Below are 14,031 nucleotides of genomic sequence, written 5' to 3'. Positions count from 1 at the left end.
GATTTAGAATCACCAGGGAGACACACCTCTGCGTTTGTTCTCTAGGATGTTTCCAGGAAGGTTTACCCGAGGAAGGGAGCCCCATCTTGAATGGGCATAGTCCCTTCCCTGGGGCTTGGGACCAAACGAAAAGGAGGAGGAAGTGTATTGAGCTGGTACATTCACCTCTCTGCTTCCTCGCTGAACGCAGTGATTGGCTGCTTCTTGTTCCTGTGTCCACACCTCCCCGGACCTAATGGAGTGTGTTCCCTCATAAACCACCAGACCAAACAAACCTTTCCTGGAGTATTTTTGTCACAGCAGTGAGCAAAGTAACTTATACAGGCTTCTACCAGTTTGTGAAAGCGAGACCCAAAGCTGACCTCCGATCTCTGAACTGTCTAGGAGAAATCTACGTCATTAGAGCCCCAGTGCATTTTATTCATGCTCCTTGGCTCACATGATGATAGTTTAAATATTAATCTTGCGTCTTGGGTGTAATGGGGAGGCTGCATCGCTTTGGCAGTATGTTGGCTCCCTTGGCATCTTAGCTGCTACACACACCACGCCCCCAAGGCAATCTGTCCCAGGATAGTCAGTATCCCAGTTTGCTTCTCATCCCCTGGTTGTTCTGCACATGCCCACATGTTCCTCTTAGAGGACTAAAGGCCTATGCTCACCTCTTCTTTTTCAGTTGAGAGATTCACTGGCACAAATGCATAGGGGCTTGTTTACCCTTTAGTTAGGGGATCAAGTTGGTGACATTTGGCTAGGAAACAATGATAGTCTTCTTCTGGGTGGGGACTTGGGCAATATTGTGGAGGGTTTTGGCATCTCTGCTGAAGCAGTTGCTGGAGAATAAGCTAAGGAAGAGCATCCACTGCCTGGCAGTTGGTCTATCTGTGTCTTACTCTCGTCCACAGTCTGTTTGTCGTCTCACTCATTCAATGACACCGTATCTCTGAGGGAAGGAAGCTGTTCTGTGTTCCTTGGTGCCCTGCCTGTGGCAGATATATAATTTTGTTAAGATGGTATTTTTGAAATGGTGGCAGTTAGTGGTGGCTGGAATGCGAGGAGGGGGGTGGCGGGGTCAGGCAGTTAGGCTGAGGGCTGAGGATCTGTTGCCATAGGCTGGGAAAACTGTGGGGTTTCCTGTTGTTATTTGGGGCTTGACACAGAGCACGTTGAGGCAGATCCCTGGAAGGCCTTGATGACCACGAAAGAAGGTTCAGTGTTCACTGAGACTCCTGGGAATAAAGCTGGACATTCCAAATGGAGCTGATGAGTCCCAGTGGCCTGGACTACAGTTGTGACCGTTAGTTCACTTCTCCTCCCTCTTCTCCTGCCTCTCCGCCCCACTGTACTGTGATTTCAGCCAGGAGCCGCCATGCTTGCCTGCATGTTTTCAGTTAGAGTCTTGACTCGCCAACTCGATGAACCGTAAGAGCCATCCCGACCACTCAAGGAGTCAAACATGACATGGTATACTTGGTTTTCTCACAATATTAGTCTGAATCTTTGTCAAAATAATTTTTAAGTGTAGGTAATCATTCTAAATATAACAAAATGCTGGTAATTGCCACTTCAAAATCTTAACAACGTGGACCACTGCCAGCCGTGACGGATGCATCTGTGTACTTGCACCAGCTCCGCTCCAGCATGCTTCCACTACGCTTCCACTCAGCCCTCCTTCAGCTAGGCATCACAGTTCAGAGTCACGCTTGGTTTGTACAAAGCCCCTGAGGGCATCTTAAGGTGCCTCGATGGTACCTGGTTCCCACCCGAGGAGATTACTGGGACTAACCCCTTCCTTCTCTCCTAGCTCGACGACTGCACCTTGCAGCTGTCCCACAATGGTGCCTACCTGGATCTGGAGGCCACGCTGGCGGAACAGCGCGATGAGTTGGAAGGCTTCCAGGATGACACAGGGTAAGCACAACCATTATCCCTGCACGCTGGTCCCCCTTACTGTCAGCATTGGTACACTAAACTCTTAAAATGCTTTGGAGAAATCACCTTGACCTCCACTTAAAGTCCTGCAAGTCCTCATTGGTGACTGTAGATCTTTGTCTATCTTGAGGGACTTGGCTCCTTGCGGGTCAGCTCGGCTTAAAAGAAGTTTCTGGGATGAGTTAATAGAGCACACAACATTCTCTTTCAAGGGATTTTTAACCAAAGTTAAACAAATCAATATTCTCTAGATGTTTGGTGGATCAACAGCTGTTTTAAATACTATTTCCAATAATTTAGTTGATGATCTAATTTTTTTGGCAGGCATCCTGGTAGTTTTATGGTATATAATTTTTTCTACCCATTACAGCGGGCAAAATAATTATTAATTAGGTTAATTAGCATAAGTTATTTCTTAGCCTACATGTGGATTGCACAGTACTTAGGATTGCTATACTGAAAGATAGGGTAATAGTCATGAGAAATAGGAGATGTATATAGAAAGTGAAGCCTCTGTTGGACTACACATGCAGATAGCCATCCTTCCTGTGTCCACTGAGACACTGATAGAGCCATCTGACGGGGCTGCGTCTCTTCCTGTTCCTTATCCACCTTGAACCATGGCCCCACACCACACAGCTCTGTTTGTATCACCTTCCTCCTCTTGACCTTCACAGCGTTTCTGATGCTTCCCAGGCCTTTCTCAGCTGATGTGATCCGGTGTTCAGAGACCCCCAAAGCTATCTGATGCTCTCTTAGCCAAGCTAAGAATGTAGCCAGGGGAATACTGGCTGAGAGTATTGATTTTTCAAGCAGAGTTTGAATAGTGGGGACACATTGGAACCTTTCTTGCGTGACTTTCAGATAGGTCCCTGGCTCCAGTGTGCCCTGATGACTTCCTGGGCTTCTGCCACGTTTGTAGCCTTGATAGTTAAAGATAAATATTCCTCTGCTTGTCCCTCTTTGTTTCTGGTTAAACTCCATGACTTCAGAACTCGCCTGTCTAAATAAATGCCTGGCACCTGACATTTCTCAGTACTCCGTAGCCATGTTTAAACCCTGGAGGATGGTGAATGGCAGAGTCTCAGAATGAATTCCTATGCGACATACCTGAAGGTCAATGTACTCTGTAGGATCAAGCAAACTCCTGTTGTCATCAGAGTCACAGATGGGCCACACAAATAGCATATGAGCAAACTCTCCAGGCGCCTCACATTACACTCCAGCGACACAACTACTCATTGGCTTTCCTGTAGCCCAGGCTGGACCTCCAACCTGCAGTATAACAGAGAATGACCTTGAACTTCCATGCCCCTGCCTTCACCTCTCAAGCACTGGAGACTGAACCTAGGGCTTTGTGCATATCAGACAAGCATTCCACCAACTGAGCCACATTGCCAGCCTTCACCCGTATTTCAGAAATGGATATTAAAGGATTATGGGACCAGTATATTTGGGGAAAATTCCATTGAAATAATTTTTGCCTATTTCTGACCATGACATCCCATTGTAGACCTCAGAATACTGGCTAGAACGACAGTCTCATCGCACGCCTTCATGGCTCATTGATCAAACAGACCCCAGCAGTGTTATGAGTAGATCATTGTTGACTTGAAAAATGTCTCTAGTGGAGTAATGCTTAAAGTCCATGTCCTGCCTGACTTTTTTTTTTTAAACAAAAACTAGAATGATTTGGCAGTGCAAGAAAAAAAAAAGTGCTAACGCATTAGGTGACAATATCAGAATAAAGGTGAGGGGAACTGCTGGGTGGTGGCGCACCCCTTAAATCCCGGCACTCGGGAGGCAGAGGCAGATGAATCCCTGTGAGTCTGAGGCCAGCCTGGTCTACAAGAGCTAGTTCCAGAACAGCTAGGACTGTTACACAGGGAAACCCTGTCTCAAAAAACAAAATAAAACAAAACGAAAAAAAAAAAAAGGTCAGGGGAAAAGAACACATGGAGGCTCCTGTTCACAGGATCTTCTGAATCTAGCTGGAGGATCTAGTAGTTGTTGGGATTTGGTTGTCTCCATTTTTCATCAGAGACAACTGAAGGTCACACGTTCCAGGCAGTAGAGCCAGGAGGAGGTGGTGTGCCAGGTATACACACGGTGGGACTAAGTTCAGAGTCAGAACCTCTCTGCTACCCCAGGATCTTATGGCAAAGGCACGTCAGGTCCTACACAGCATGGCATCTGCAGCTGTGCTGACATGAAGTTGGTTCATGCAGTGATACTGGTACTGGTCTACACCACCTCCCTCAGTGGGAAGAGCTCAGCCACACTGCATCTGGGTACCAGAGTGATGCTTAAAGATCATGTCCTTAATGGTTTTACAGTGCAAGAAAAAAAGTGCTAATGTATTAAGCTGTTTGGACTGAGGGCTGCCTAGGAGATTAGTAAGGCATACATCTTGCTGTGTCTGTGAGTGAATTTACAGAGAGAATTGACTAAAGGCGAAGACCCTCATGGATGCAGGCTGGGAGTCAGATGAAATAAAAGGGGAAGGAAGAGAAATACTGCTAGCACAGACATTATGTCTCTCTGCTTGTCCTCCATGATCAGAGCTGCTTTGCTTGGCCATGTTCTCTCTACCACGATGGAATAGAAACCCTGCAATCATGGGCCAGTACACATCTTCTTCTCTTAATTACGTTTTCTCAGGTGTCACAGTGATGACTTCTGACCAACATAAAATGGGAATCCCATTTCTGTTTCCTTACAGCAAGGGATGCTGGGAAAATGGGTGATAGTGAAACAAGAAAGGAGCTCAAGACATGGAAACTTCAGACTGAAGCAGATAGTCCCAAAGGTGATGGGGGTGGGAACACACTTGACAGATGTGTCCCAAATTCACCCCATAGGCTTGGGATGTCTTTGAAACAGTCTGTCCCTTGTCTTTTGTAATATGCCCAAGATGGAGTGTTAAAAAGAACAACAACACAGCTGATCTCTTAGTGGGAGGCTTGTTTGTCCTGAGACTGGGCAGCAGAAGGCTCAGCAGAATACTGACCTGGAACGTCTGGGCCACACTGTTCCCCCAACAGGATAATTGCTATCACTGAGCCTTGAGGTGCTGGCCAATCCCTAGTTGCTGAGCAGCAGGCAGATTCTGGCAGAGATGCTCCCTTATGCAGGTAGCAGGTACCTGTGTCCTTTCGTCCTGTCACCTGCACTCAAGTCTCTCCCGGGTTCTCCGGGCATCTGGCAAAGTTTATGTGACTGGAGACTCCTATGTCCCATGATCAAGAGCTACAATTTAACGCTTCCTAGTTAAGACCTGACCTTTCAAGGTGTGACCATGGCCACAGAAGTACTATTTTTGCCTAAGTTATAGGAAGATGGTCTAAAAATTAAAGTGTATGAAATTGTGGCAATTTTCTGTGGTGTGTTTGGAGCGAGCTCCTTTGCTAGAGGAATCATTTCTTTGTTCCTGTTCATTGCTTTTGGTCCTTTACACCAGACTAAAAATTAACTCACTTGTTGGGAATTACCACTTGACCCTAGCTAACCAGAGAAGAGGAGAAAGACCTTCAACAGCAGAAGGACAAAGCAATTATTATATGAACAAAAGCGAGCAGGCCTCCCAAGGCCAGGGAAATCAGCAAGCATGGCACAGTGCAGTGGAAACAGGCAGGGAGCCTCTAGATTGTTCCTGACTCTGCTATTGGGTGACCTTGGGCAAACATTCTTCTGATAAAGGTTCACAAAATGAAGATATTTATAAAATGTACTTACAGAGTAAAGATATTTGATACTACTTTCCTCCTTGATTACCAGGCACTCTGCTGAGTTTTATGTAACCCCAGAAAAACAGCATTGGGTAGTGGCTGTGTTGGTTGGTTCTTTTCAGTTAGACACAAATTACAGTCATCTGGGAAGAGGGACCCTCAGTTGAGGAACTGGCTCCATCAGATTGGTCTGTGAGGGCATTTTCTAAATTGTTAATTGATACAGGAGGGCCCAGCCCATGGTGGGTGGTGTCATTCCCTGGCAGGTGGGGCTGGGCTATGTGGAGAAGCAGCTGAGCAACCTGGAAGAAGCAACCCAGGAATCAGTGCTTCTCCGTGGGGTCCACTTCAGTTCCTGCGCTGACTTCCCTTGATGTTACCTGGAAGAGTAAGTTAAACTAAACCCTTTCCTTCCTGAGTTAACAGACTGAGAAGACTAAGACAAGTGGTTAGGGTGTTAATTCTTGTATCTCACCATGTGCCTCCCAGGCATGGGTCTCAGGTTATCTGGCTGGGCGGTGAGGGCCATCTCAGTCATTCTGTATAGTAACGACTGCTGAAGGATGCCCCTCTGTATGTGGTGAATATGTTTTATTACCATTGCTTAATAAAGACGCTGCTTTGGCCTGTGGCAGGGCAGAATAAAGCCTGGCAGGAAATCTGAACATATATATATATATGGAGAGAGAGAGAAAGAGAGAGAGAGAGAGAGAGAGAGAGAGAGAGAGAAAGAGGAGAGAGAATGTGGAGTTAGAGAGATGCTATGTAGCTGCCAAAGAAGACAGACACTGGAACCTTACTGGTAGGCTGCAGCCTCGTGTTGATACACAGATTATTAGAAATGGGTTAATTAAAGTTTTAAGAGCTAGCTAGGAATATGCCTAAGCTATTTGCTAAACAGTGTTGTAGTTAATACAGTTTCCGTGTGATTATTCGGGTCGGGGCAGCTGGGAACGTAAGCACAATCTCCTCTTACAGGTGACTTTATGGTTAATGTCATTGCCGTGTAATCATGGTATGTAACTTTACCTCTCTGAACCTCTTATGAACTTTATAAAGATTGATAGTATATGGCCTTGTATTGTTTCTAGGTGAAATATGATGTTGTATATAACACAGTGAGCTAGCCTGTTTCTCCCTATCCATGCCTAGAACTCACAGTTGTGGGCAACTATAGCCAGAATTTGGAGCCATGGCACACTGATATGGCCATGTAGGAACGCTCAGAACAGCTCCTAAACTGTGGGCTGTGATCCCATATGGACATATATGGCATGTGGAGGTCTTGAAAATTTTGGTAGCAGCAAACATTTCTAAATGTGATGAAATTGATTAAAAATCAAAATGGACCATGAGTTCAAGATGTTTCTGGCATTGCTCGCCTGTGCTGCACCTCAGTGCATCTTTAACAATGCTAGGATTATATGACGACTGCAGAATTGTGTGGACCATCGTCACCTGCCTGCCTGCACAGGGGAGAAAGTGGCCTCACAAATAAAAGGACGGCTGGGGTGAGTTTAGTAAGGGCTAAGTGGGGTGGCCCAGAGTCCTGCTCAGTTTAGTAAGGGCTAAGTGGGGTGGCCCAGAGTCCTGCTCAGTTTAGTAAGGGCTAAGTGGGGTGGCCCAGAGTCCTGCTCAGTTTAGTAAGGGCTAAGTGGGGTGGCCCAGAGTCCTGCTCACCAGCTCTGGGAGCTTCTCACACATGTTCTCATCCCAGCCTCAGAGCTCTGCAGGACAGTCTGGAATCATGTTTTTGGAAGGAGCTGTTCCAGTGATTGGATGTTTGGTTAGGGACCCTCTGGCTAGGCTCTCAGTCTCTCAGAGATGATGTCACCACCTGCAGTGCCTTAACAGTACTCTTTGCATATCCCACCTCAGGCCTGGGCCCAGGCAGTGTGATTTTTATCTTTAACTGAGTTCAATGTGCAGCCCCAGTTGGGCGAACTGTAGTGCAGATCAGTGGTTTTCAACCTTCCTAACACTACAACCCTTTAATACAGTTTCTCATATTGTGGTGACCTCCAACTGAAAAATTATTTTCGTTGCTACTTTATAATTGTAGTTTTGCTACTGTTATGAATCATAATATAAATGTCTGTGTTTTCTGATGGTTTCAGGCTTCCCATGTGAGGGGTTGTGACCCACATGCTGAGAACCACTGGTGTAGACTGTGTGATAGGCTCAGCTATCCCAACAAATGACCTATGTGGAAGGAGCCTTCTCAGAAGCCTGATTATGAAGGCTTGGGGTTGGGGTGGATGGAAGGCAAGGCAGGCCCTGGGAGGAATATGGAGTAGATGCCAGTGAGATGAAACTCACCATGGAGATGAGAATGAGCGACCCAAACCTGGTAACAGAGGACCGGGGCCTGGACCAGTGGAAGGAGAGTGGGAAGCCATGACTCATCCATGGATAGACTCATGTTACATAGAGGTGAACAGAATTATGCAGCTGACCTGTGACAGTAGGGGGGCAGTGTACCAAGAGGGTGGCTATGCCGAGAAGGGGTGAAATTGTGGTGTATGGGTGACTTGACAGAGGGAGAAGTGCGTGCCCATGGTAGTCTGTGAGGTGAGACGAGGAGGCAAGGCTGAGATGGACGGGCCTGGAGACAGATGAGAGGAGTGAAGCCACAGAGAGCCCTGAGAGGGACCAACAGTTTCTGTGACTCCTGTGAGGTAACCAACAGTCTCAGAGACCCCTGTGAGGTAACCAACAGTCTCCATGACCCCTGTGAGGTAACCAACAGTCTCAGAGACCCCTGTGAGGTAACCAACGTCTGTGAGAGATGATTGAAGACAAGTGACAAAACAAATTGGATTTATCTAAATTAAAAACAATTTCTCCATTAAAAATAAATTTAATAGATGGCATGGAATAAGAAAATTTGTAAATCATGTATCTGTAAGTCATATATCAGAATATGTAAAGAGCTCTCTTGCAACTCAATAACAAAGTGTTAATTATAAAAGGGGAAAAAGTTCGAATAGGAATTTGTTCCAACAAGATACATAAATGGCCAATAAGATACATAAATGGGCCGGGCGGTGGTGGCGCATGCCTTTAATCCCAGCACTCGGGAGGCAGAGGCAGGCGGATCTCTGGGAGTTTGAGGCCAGCCTGGTCTACAAGAGCTAGTTCCAGGACAGGAACCAAAAGCTACGGAGAAACCCTGTCTCGAAAAAATCAAAAAAAAAAAAAAAAGATACATAAATGGCTAAGAAGATGCACAAATGGCCAAGAAGCATGTAAAAAGCTGCTCAACATTTTAAGTCACTAGGGAAATTCAAGCCCAAAGTACACTGAGGTCCTACTGTACACCTACTGCATGACTAAAATCATAGTAACAGATGGTGGCATGTACTGAGGGGGACGTGGTGAAACTGGACACCCAGTGCACTGCTGTGGGAATGTAAAGTGGTGCAGACTCTTTGAGCAACAGCCTGATGGTTTCTTAAAATGTTAAACATAAGTGACCACACAGCTCAGCAATTCTACTTCTAGATATATCCCCGAGAGATGAAGCATTTGTCCATGCAAAGGTCTGTACACAGATGCTTTCTGAGCTCTTATATATAATAGCCCCAAAGTAGAAGGATCCCGATGCACATTAGCTGAAGAATTTGCAAAGCAAGTGGTCTGTGCGTGTGGTGGGACAACGCCAGCATGAGAAGAAAGAGGTTGGATGTCTGTGGGTGTGCAATGTCCCCCACAGGCTCCTGTGTGTGAACACTGGCTCTCCAGTTGGTAGCTCTGTTTTTGGCAGCCATGGAGCCTTTGGAGGTTGCCTAGATGGGGAATGGATTCTTGTGGACTTATCCCCCAGTCTTCCTTCTCTGTTTCCTGGTATATAAAGCTGTGACCTGGCAGAGCTTCCCATTCCTGCTGCCACTGTCACCAGCTGCCCCCACCACCTTGCTTATGTCTCATCAAGTCATGGGCACAAGTACGTTTGTCCTGCTGCAAATTGCTAGGGGTGGTCCTTGTTCTAAGTCTTGCCAGGCATTTGGTCACAGCAATGAAGAAAGTAACACTACATGTCTCATTCTAGATAAGCATCAAGAACATGTGACTGAGTGAAAGAAATTAGATGCACAGGTGACATACTACACAGTTCCATCTATATGAAATGTCAGAAATGCAGGTCTATAGAGAGAGGGTCTTTGTTAGAGTTTCTGTTGCTGTGATGAAACACCATGGTCAAAAGCATTGGGGAGGAGAGGGTTTATTTGGTTTATACTTCCACATTTGTAGTCTATCATTGAAGGAAGCAGGACAGGAACTCAAGCAGGACAGGAACCTAGAGGCAGGAGCTGATGCAGAGGCCATGGAAGGGTGCTTATTACAGGCTTGCTCAGCCTGCTTTCCTATAGAACCCAGGGCCACGGATGGCCCACATAATGGGCTGGGCCCTTCCACATCAATCATTAATTAAGAAAGTGCTCTACAAAGCCGCGTGGTGGTGGTGAATGCCTTTAATCTCAGCACTCAGGTGGCAGAGGCAGGTGGATCTGTGTGAGTTCAAGGCCAGCCTGGTCTACAGCGTGAGTTCCAGGACAGACTTCACAAAAAATGTATAAAGAACTTAAGAAACTAGACATCAAATTACCAAATAATCTAATAAAAAGTGGGGTACAGATCTAAACAGAGAATTTTCAACAGAAGAATTGCAAATGGCCAAAAGACACTTAAGAAATTGCTCGACATCTTAGACATCAGGGAAATGCAAATCAAAATGACTCTGAGATACTACTTACACCAGTCAGAATGGTTTATAAAACACCTAAGGTATCTTATGCTAGAGAGGATGCAGAGTAAGGAGACTACTTCTCCATTGCTGGTAGGAGTGCAAACTTGTACAACCACTTAAGAAATCACTATGGCTGTTCCTCAGAAAATTGGGAATCAATCTACCTTAGAAATACCACTCTTGAGCATATACCCAAAGGATGAACACTCATACCACAAGGACATTTACTCATAGCAGCACTATTTGTAATACCCAGAACCTGGAAACAACCTAGGTGTCCCTCAACCGAAGAATGGATAAAGAAAATGTGGTACATTTATACAATGGAGTACTACTCAGTGGTAAAAAAAAAACAAAACAATGACACCTTGAAATTTGCATGCAAATAAATGGAACAAGAAAAAAAATCCTAAGTGAGGTAACCCAGACCCAGATAAACAAACATGGTATGTATGTACTCACTCATAAGTGAATATTAGATGTAAAGCAAAGGATAACCAACCTATAGTTTACAATCTCAGAGAAGCTAGGTAACAAGGAGAACCCTATGACAGACATAAGATAACCCTAAGAGACATGGGTCCCCCTGGGAAGGGAAAACAGATAAGATCTGAAAATATTGGGAGTATGGCGGGGAAAAGGGAGGGTGGAAGGGGAGGGGAGAAGGAGGGACAAGAAGAATATGAGGAAATGGGATGCTCAAGAAGGGGGAAGAACAGAGAAGGAGAGAAAGGAAAGAGATAACTTGATGGAGGGAGACATTAAAGGGCTAGTGAGAAACATGGCACTAGGGAAATTCCCAGGAACCCACAATGATGGCCCCAGCTAAGACTCTAAGCAACAGTAGAGAGGACGCTTAAATTGGCCTTCCCCTTTAATCAGATTGATGACTACCTTAACTGTCATTGAAGAGCCTTCATCCAGCAACTAATGGAAGCAGATGCAGAGATCCACAGCTAAGCACTGGGCTGAGCTACCGGAGACTGGTCCAAGAGAGGCAGAAGCAATAATATGAGCAAAGGGGTCAAGACCATGATGGGGACACCCACAGAAGCAGCTGACCTGAGCTAGTGAAAGCTCACTGACTCTGAACTGATAATGGGTGAACCTGTATAGGACCAAACTAGGCCTTCTGAATGTGGGGGACAGTTGTGAGATTGGGCAGTCTATGGGGTCACTGACAGTGGGACCAGGATTTATCCCTGCTGCTTGAACTGGTGTCTTGGAGCACATTCTCTTTGGAGGGATAACTTGGGCAGACTAGATATAGGTGGGGAGGGCCTTGGTTTTGCCTTGAAGTGAAGTTTGACTTTGTTGATTCCCCATGGAAGTCTTACCCTTTCTGAGGAGTATAGGCAGAGGCTGCTCATTTGTTCCTGGCCTCCCAGACCCGAAGTAATCACATAGAAACTATATTATTTGCAGTATTCTTTGGCCAATAGCTTAAGTGTGTTGCTAGCTAGCTCTTATATCTATTTCTATTAATCTGTGTATTGCTGCTTGGTTGTGGCCTACCGGTAAGGTTCTGTCCAGCATCCAGTGTCTGGCGTCTGTCTCCTGCAGCCACTACATGGCTTCCCCTCAACTTCACCTACTCTTTCTCTCTGTTTCGAACCCACCTTGCCCTATTCTGCACTGTAATAGGCCCAAAGCAGCTTCTTTATACACATCAGAGGAGGGGATGGGGAGTGGGGTGGAGGGAAGGGTGGGAAGGGAGTGGGAACAGGGATAGCTATGTAAAAAGATAAAAGATTGCATTAAAATATTCTTAAAAAGAAACCTTGTCTCCATTAAAAAGAAGTGCTCTCACAGCTGGATCTTAGGGAGGCATTTTCTCAATTGAGGTTCCCTCCTTTCAGATAACTCCAGCTTATGTCAAGTTGACAGTAAATTAGTAGGCACAAAGGGGGTTCATTTGCAGTTCCTGGAATTGGACATGGGAGTGAGGAATGGCCACAGATAGGCATGAGGTTTCTCTTGAGGTATGTGGGGAACAGTGACAGTTAAAAAGTTAGGCTGTGGTGGTGAGGAGACCCCCGTATATTCAGACACCATGTTTTTGAATTATGTGCTTGCAACAGGTAGATTTTATGATTCCTGAAAAGTACTTCATTAAAGCTTAAAAATATGTTAATGCAGGATCATAGAAGAAACACTGCACTGGTCACTGGGTACAGGGAGAGGGCACAGCTATTGCACTAAGAGGGTAGTGAAGAGAGGTGCAGGGGCTTCTTGGGGTTTCCCTGAGCAGTGTCCAGGGTTCTGAAGGTGGCGGTCTCTTCTGCTCGAGCACATAGGCTTGGTGTTTTGGTCACAGACATGTACTATGGAGCATCTACCGATAAGTCTTTATATCTGGGGACTCCTCATGCCATGCAGTAAAGTGGGTGACCCATCCATTGTCAGAGCCCAGGACACTCAGGGCCGCACACAGCAGGTGTACATATCACTGTCCGTGTTAAATCCTTTGAACTTTAATTGAATCCAAGAGTGTGTCAGTGACACACTGTCATGGTGGATTCTTGGGAAGTCAGTAACGTGGGAGATGGAAGAGAGGAAGAGAGGAAAGACGTGATGTGGGAGGAATGAGGAATGGCAGAGGAGAACGGAACAGACTACACGGAGGGGACAGGCAGGCGTTAGAGCAGAAGAGGAAGAGGAAAGACGAATACTGTGACTGTTGATGACAAGGATGCTACCTCCCATCAGCAAGCCTTTGTCACATGCCAGGAATGACCTCTGTACAGGACCTGAGATCCAACCATCACCAACAATCTTCACACCCTCAGCAAAAAATTGACTTGTTAGTGGCCCATTTTCCATACGAGGACGCTGGGCTCAGGGAGGTTAAGGCACCTCACCTTGTAGCTCACCCAGCCAGGTTTAGCATCCTTCTAGCTTCCCACTCTCCTAGGGGACACAGTGACTGTCTGGATGTGAACACAGTGATGGTTGGACCTCTGACTTGAGCTTTGAGCTTCTGAACAACTCAGACTTAGGTAGCTTTATCCTATGGCCAGCAGACAACTCATTCAAATTCCCCTTCGGTCTCTGAGCCAGGGTGCCCAGTGGGTCTTACAGTGTTGGAAGCTTGTTTGGGGCTGTTCTCCCTGAGGACCTCCAGAGGGGCCTGCTCCTGCTTCTATAGAATGTTTACATACCTCCTTCGACTCTCGACTGAAATAATAGCTTATATTTTCTTAAATGCCTGGAGGCCAATGTGGGTGTCGTTTCTACTGTTGGCTGAAAACTATTGAAGGCTGGCTCCGGCCTTTCATAGTTAGGCAAAGGAAGTAAGGAAGTCCCTGATTAAGCGGGACTTGGTAAGCCATGACAAGGCCTTTCTGGTTTTTTTTTTTTTCTTGTGAAGTTGTTCTCTTGAGAGCTGGGAATGTAAACACAGGTTTTTGAGAGTTTCAATGACCCAAATGAGAGTTCTTTCCCCAAGGGATAAGTATTACAAGTGTTTTCTGAGAGGCCAGGAACTTGCTGGAAGCTTAGGGCTCTGATCTTCACATCCCTGGCATTGATAGAGTCTTTTTGATTCCCGTGTCTATTCCGGATGGTTCCCTGTTGTCACTTGGAAAGGGATGGCCTTGGGTGTGGCCTGCAGATGGGAACACT

At 46.0% G+C, this 14,031-nt stretch overlaps 1 protein-coding gene across 5 annotated transcripts in view; it reads left to right on the top strand.

Annotated features, from left to right (window-relative positions):
* Positions 1 to 14,031, top strand: part of Fhod3 (formin homology 2 domain containing 3) — a 412,200-nt gene that overhangs the window by 38,052 nt on the left and 360,117 nt on the right. For all 5 annotated transcript variants that reach the window (XM_041660396.1, XM_041660395.1, XM_041660394.1 and 2 more), the window contains exon 2: positions 1,802 to 1,908. In XM_041660396.1, the coding sequence (XP_041516330.1) occupies positions 1,802 to 1,908 (107 nt within the window). The remainder of the gene's footprint in view (positions 1 to 1,801; positions 1,909 to 14,031) is intronic.

Source organism: Microtus oregoni, unplaced genomic scaffold (assembly GCF_018167655.1).
Source record: "Microtus oregoni isolate MIOR12 unplaced genomic scaffold, Mior012 000011F_ref0000422, whole genome shotgun sequence".
In the NCBI taxonomy this organism is placed as follows: Eukaryota; Metazoa; Chordata; class Mammalia; order Rodentia; family Cricetidae; genus Microtus; species Microtus oregoni.
Note: the sequence above shows the minus strand (reverse complement) of the source record. Positions and strands in the feature narration are given on the sequence as shown.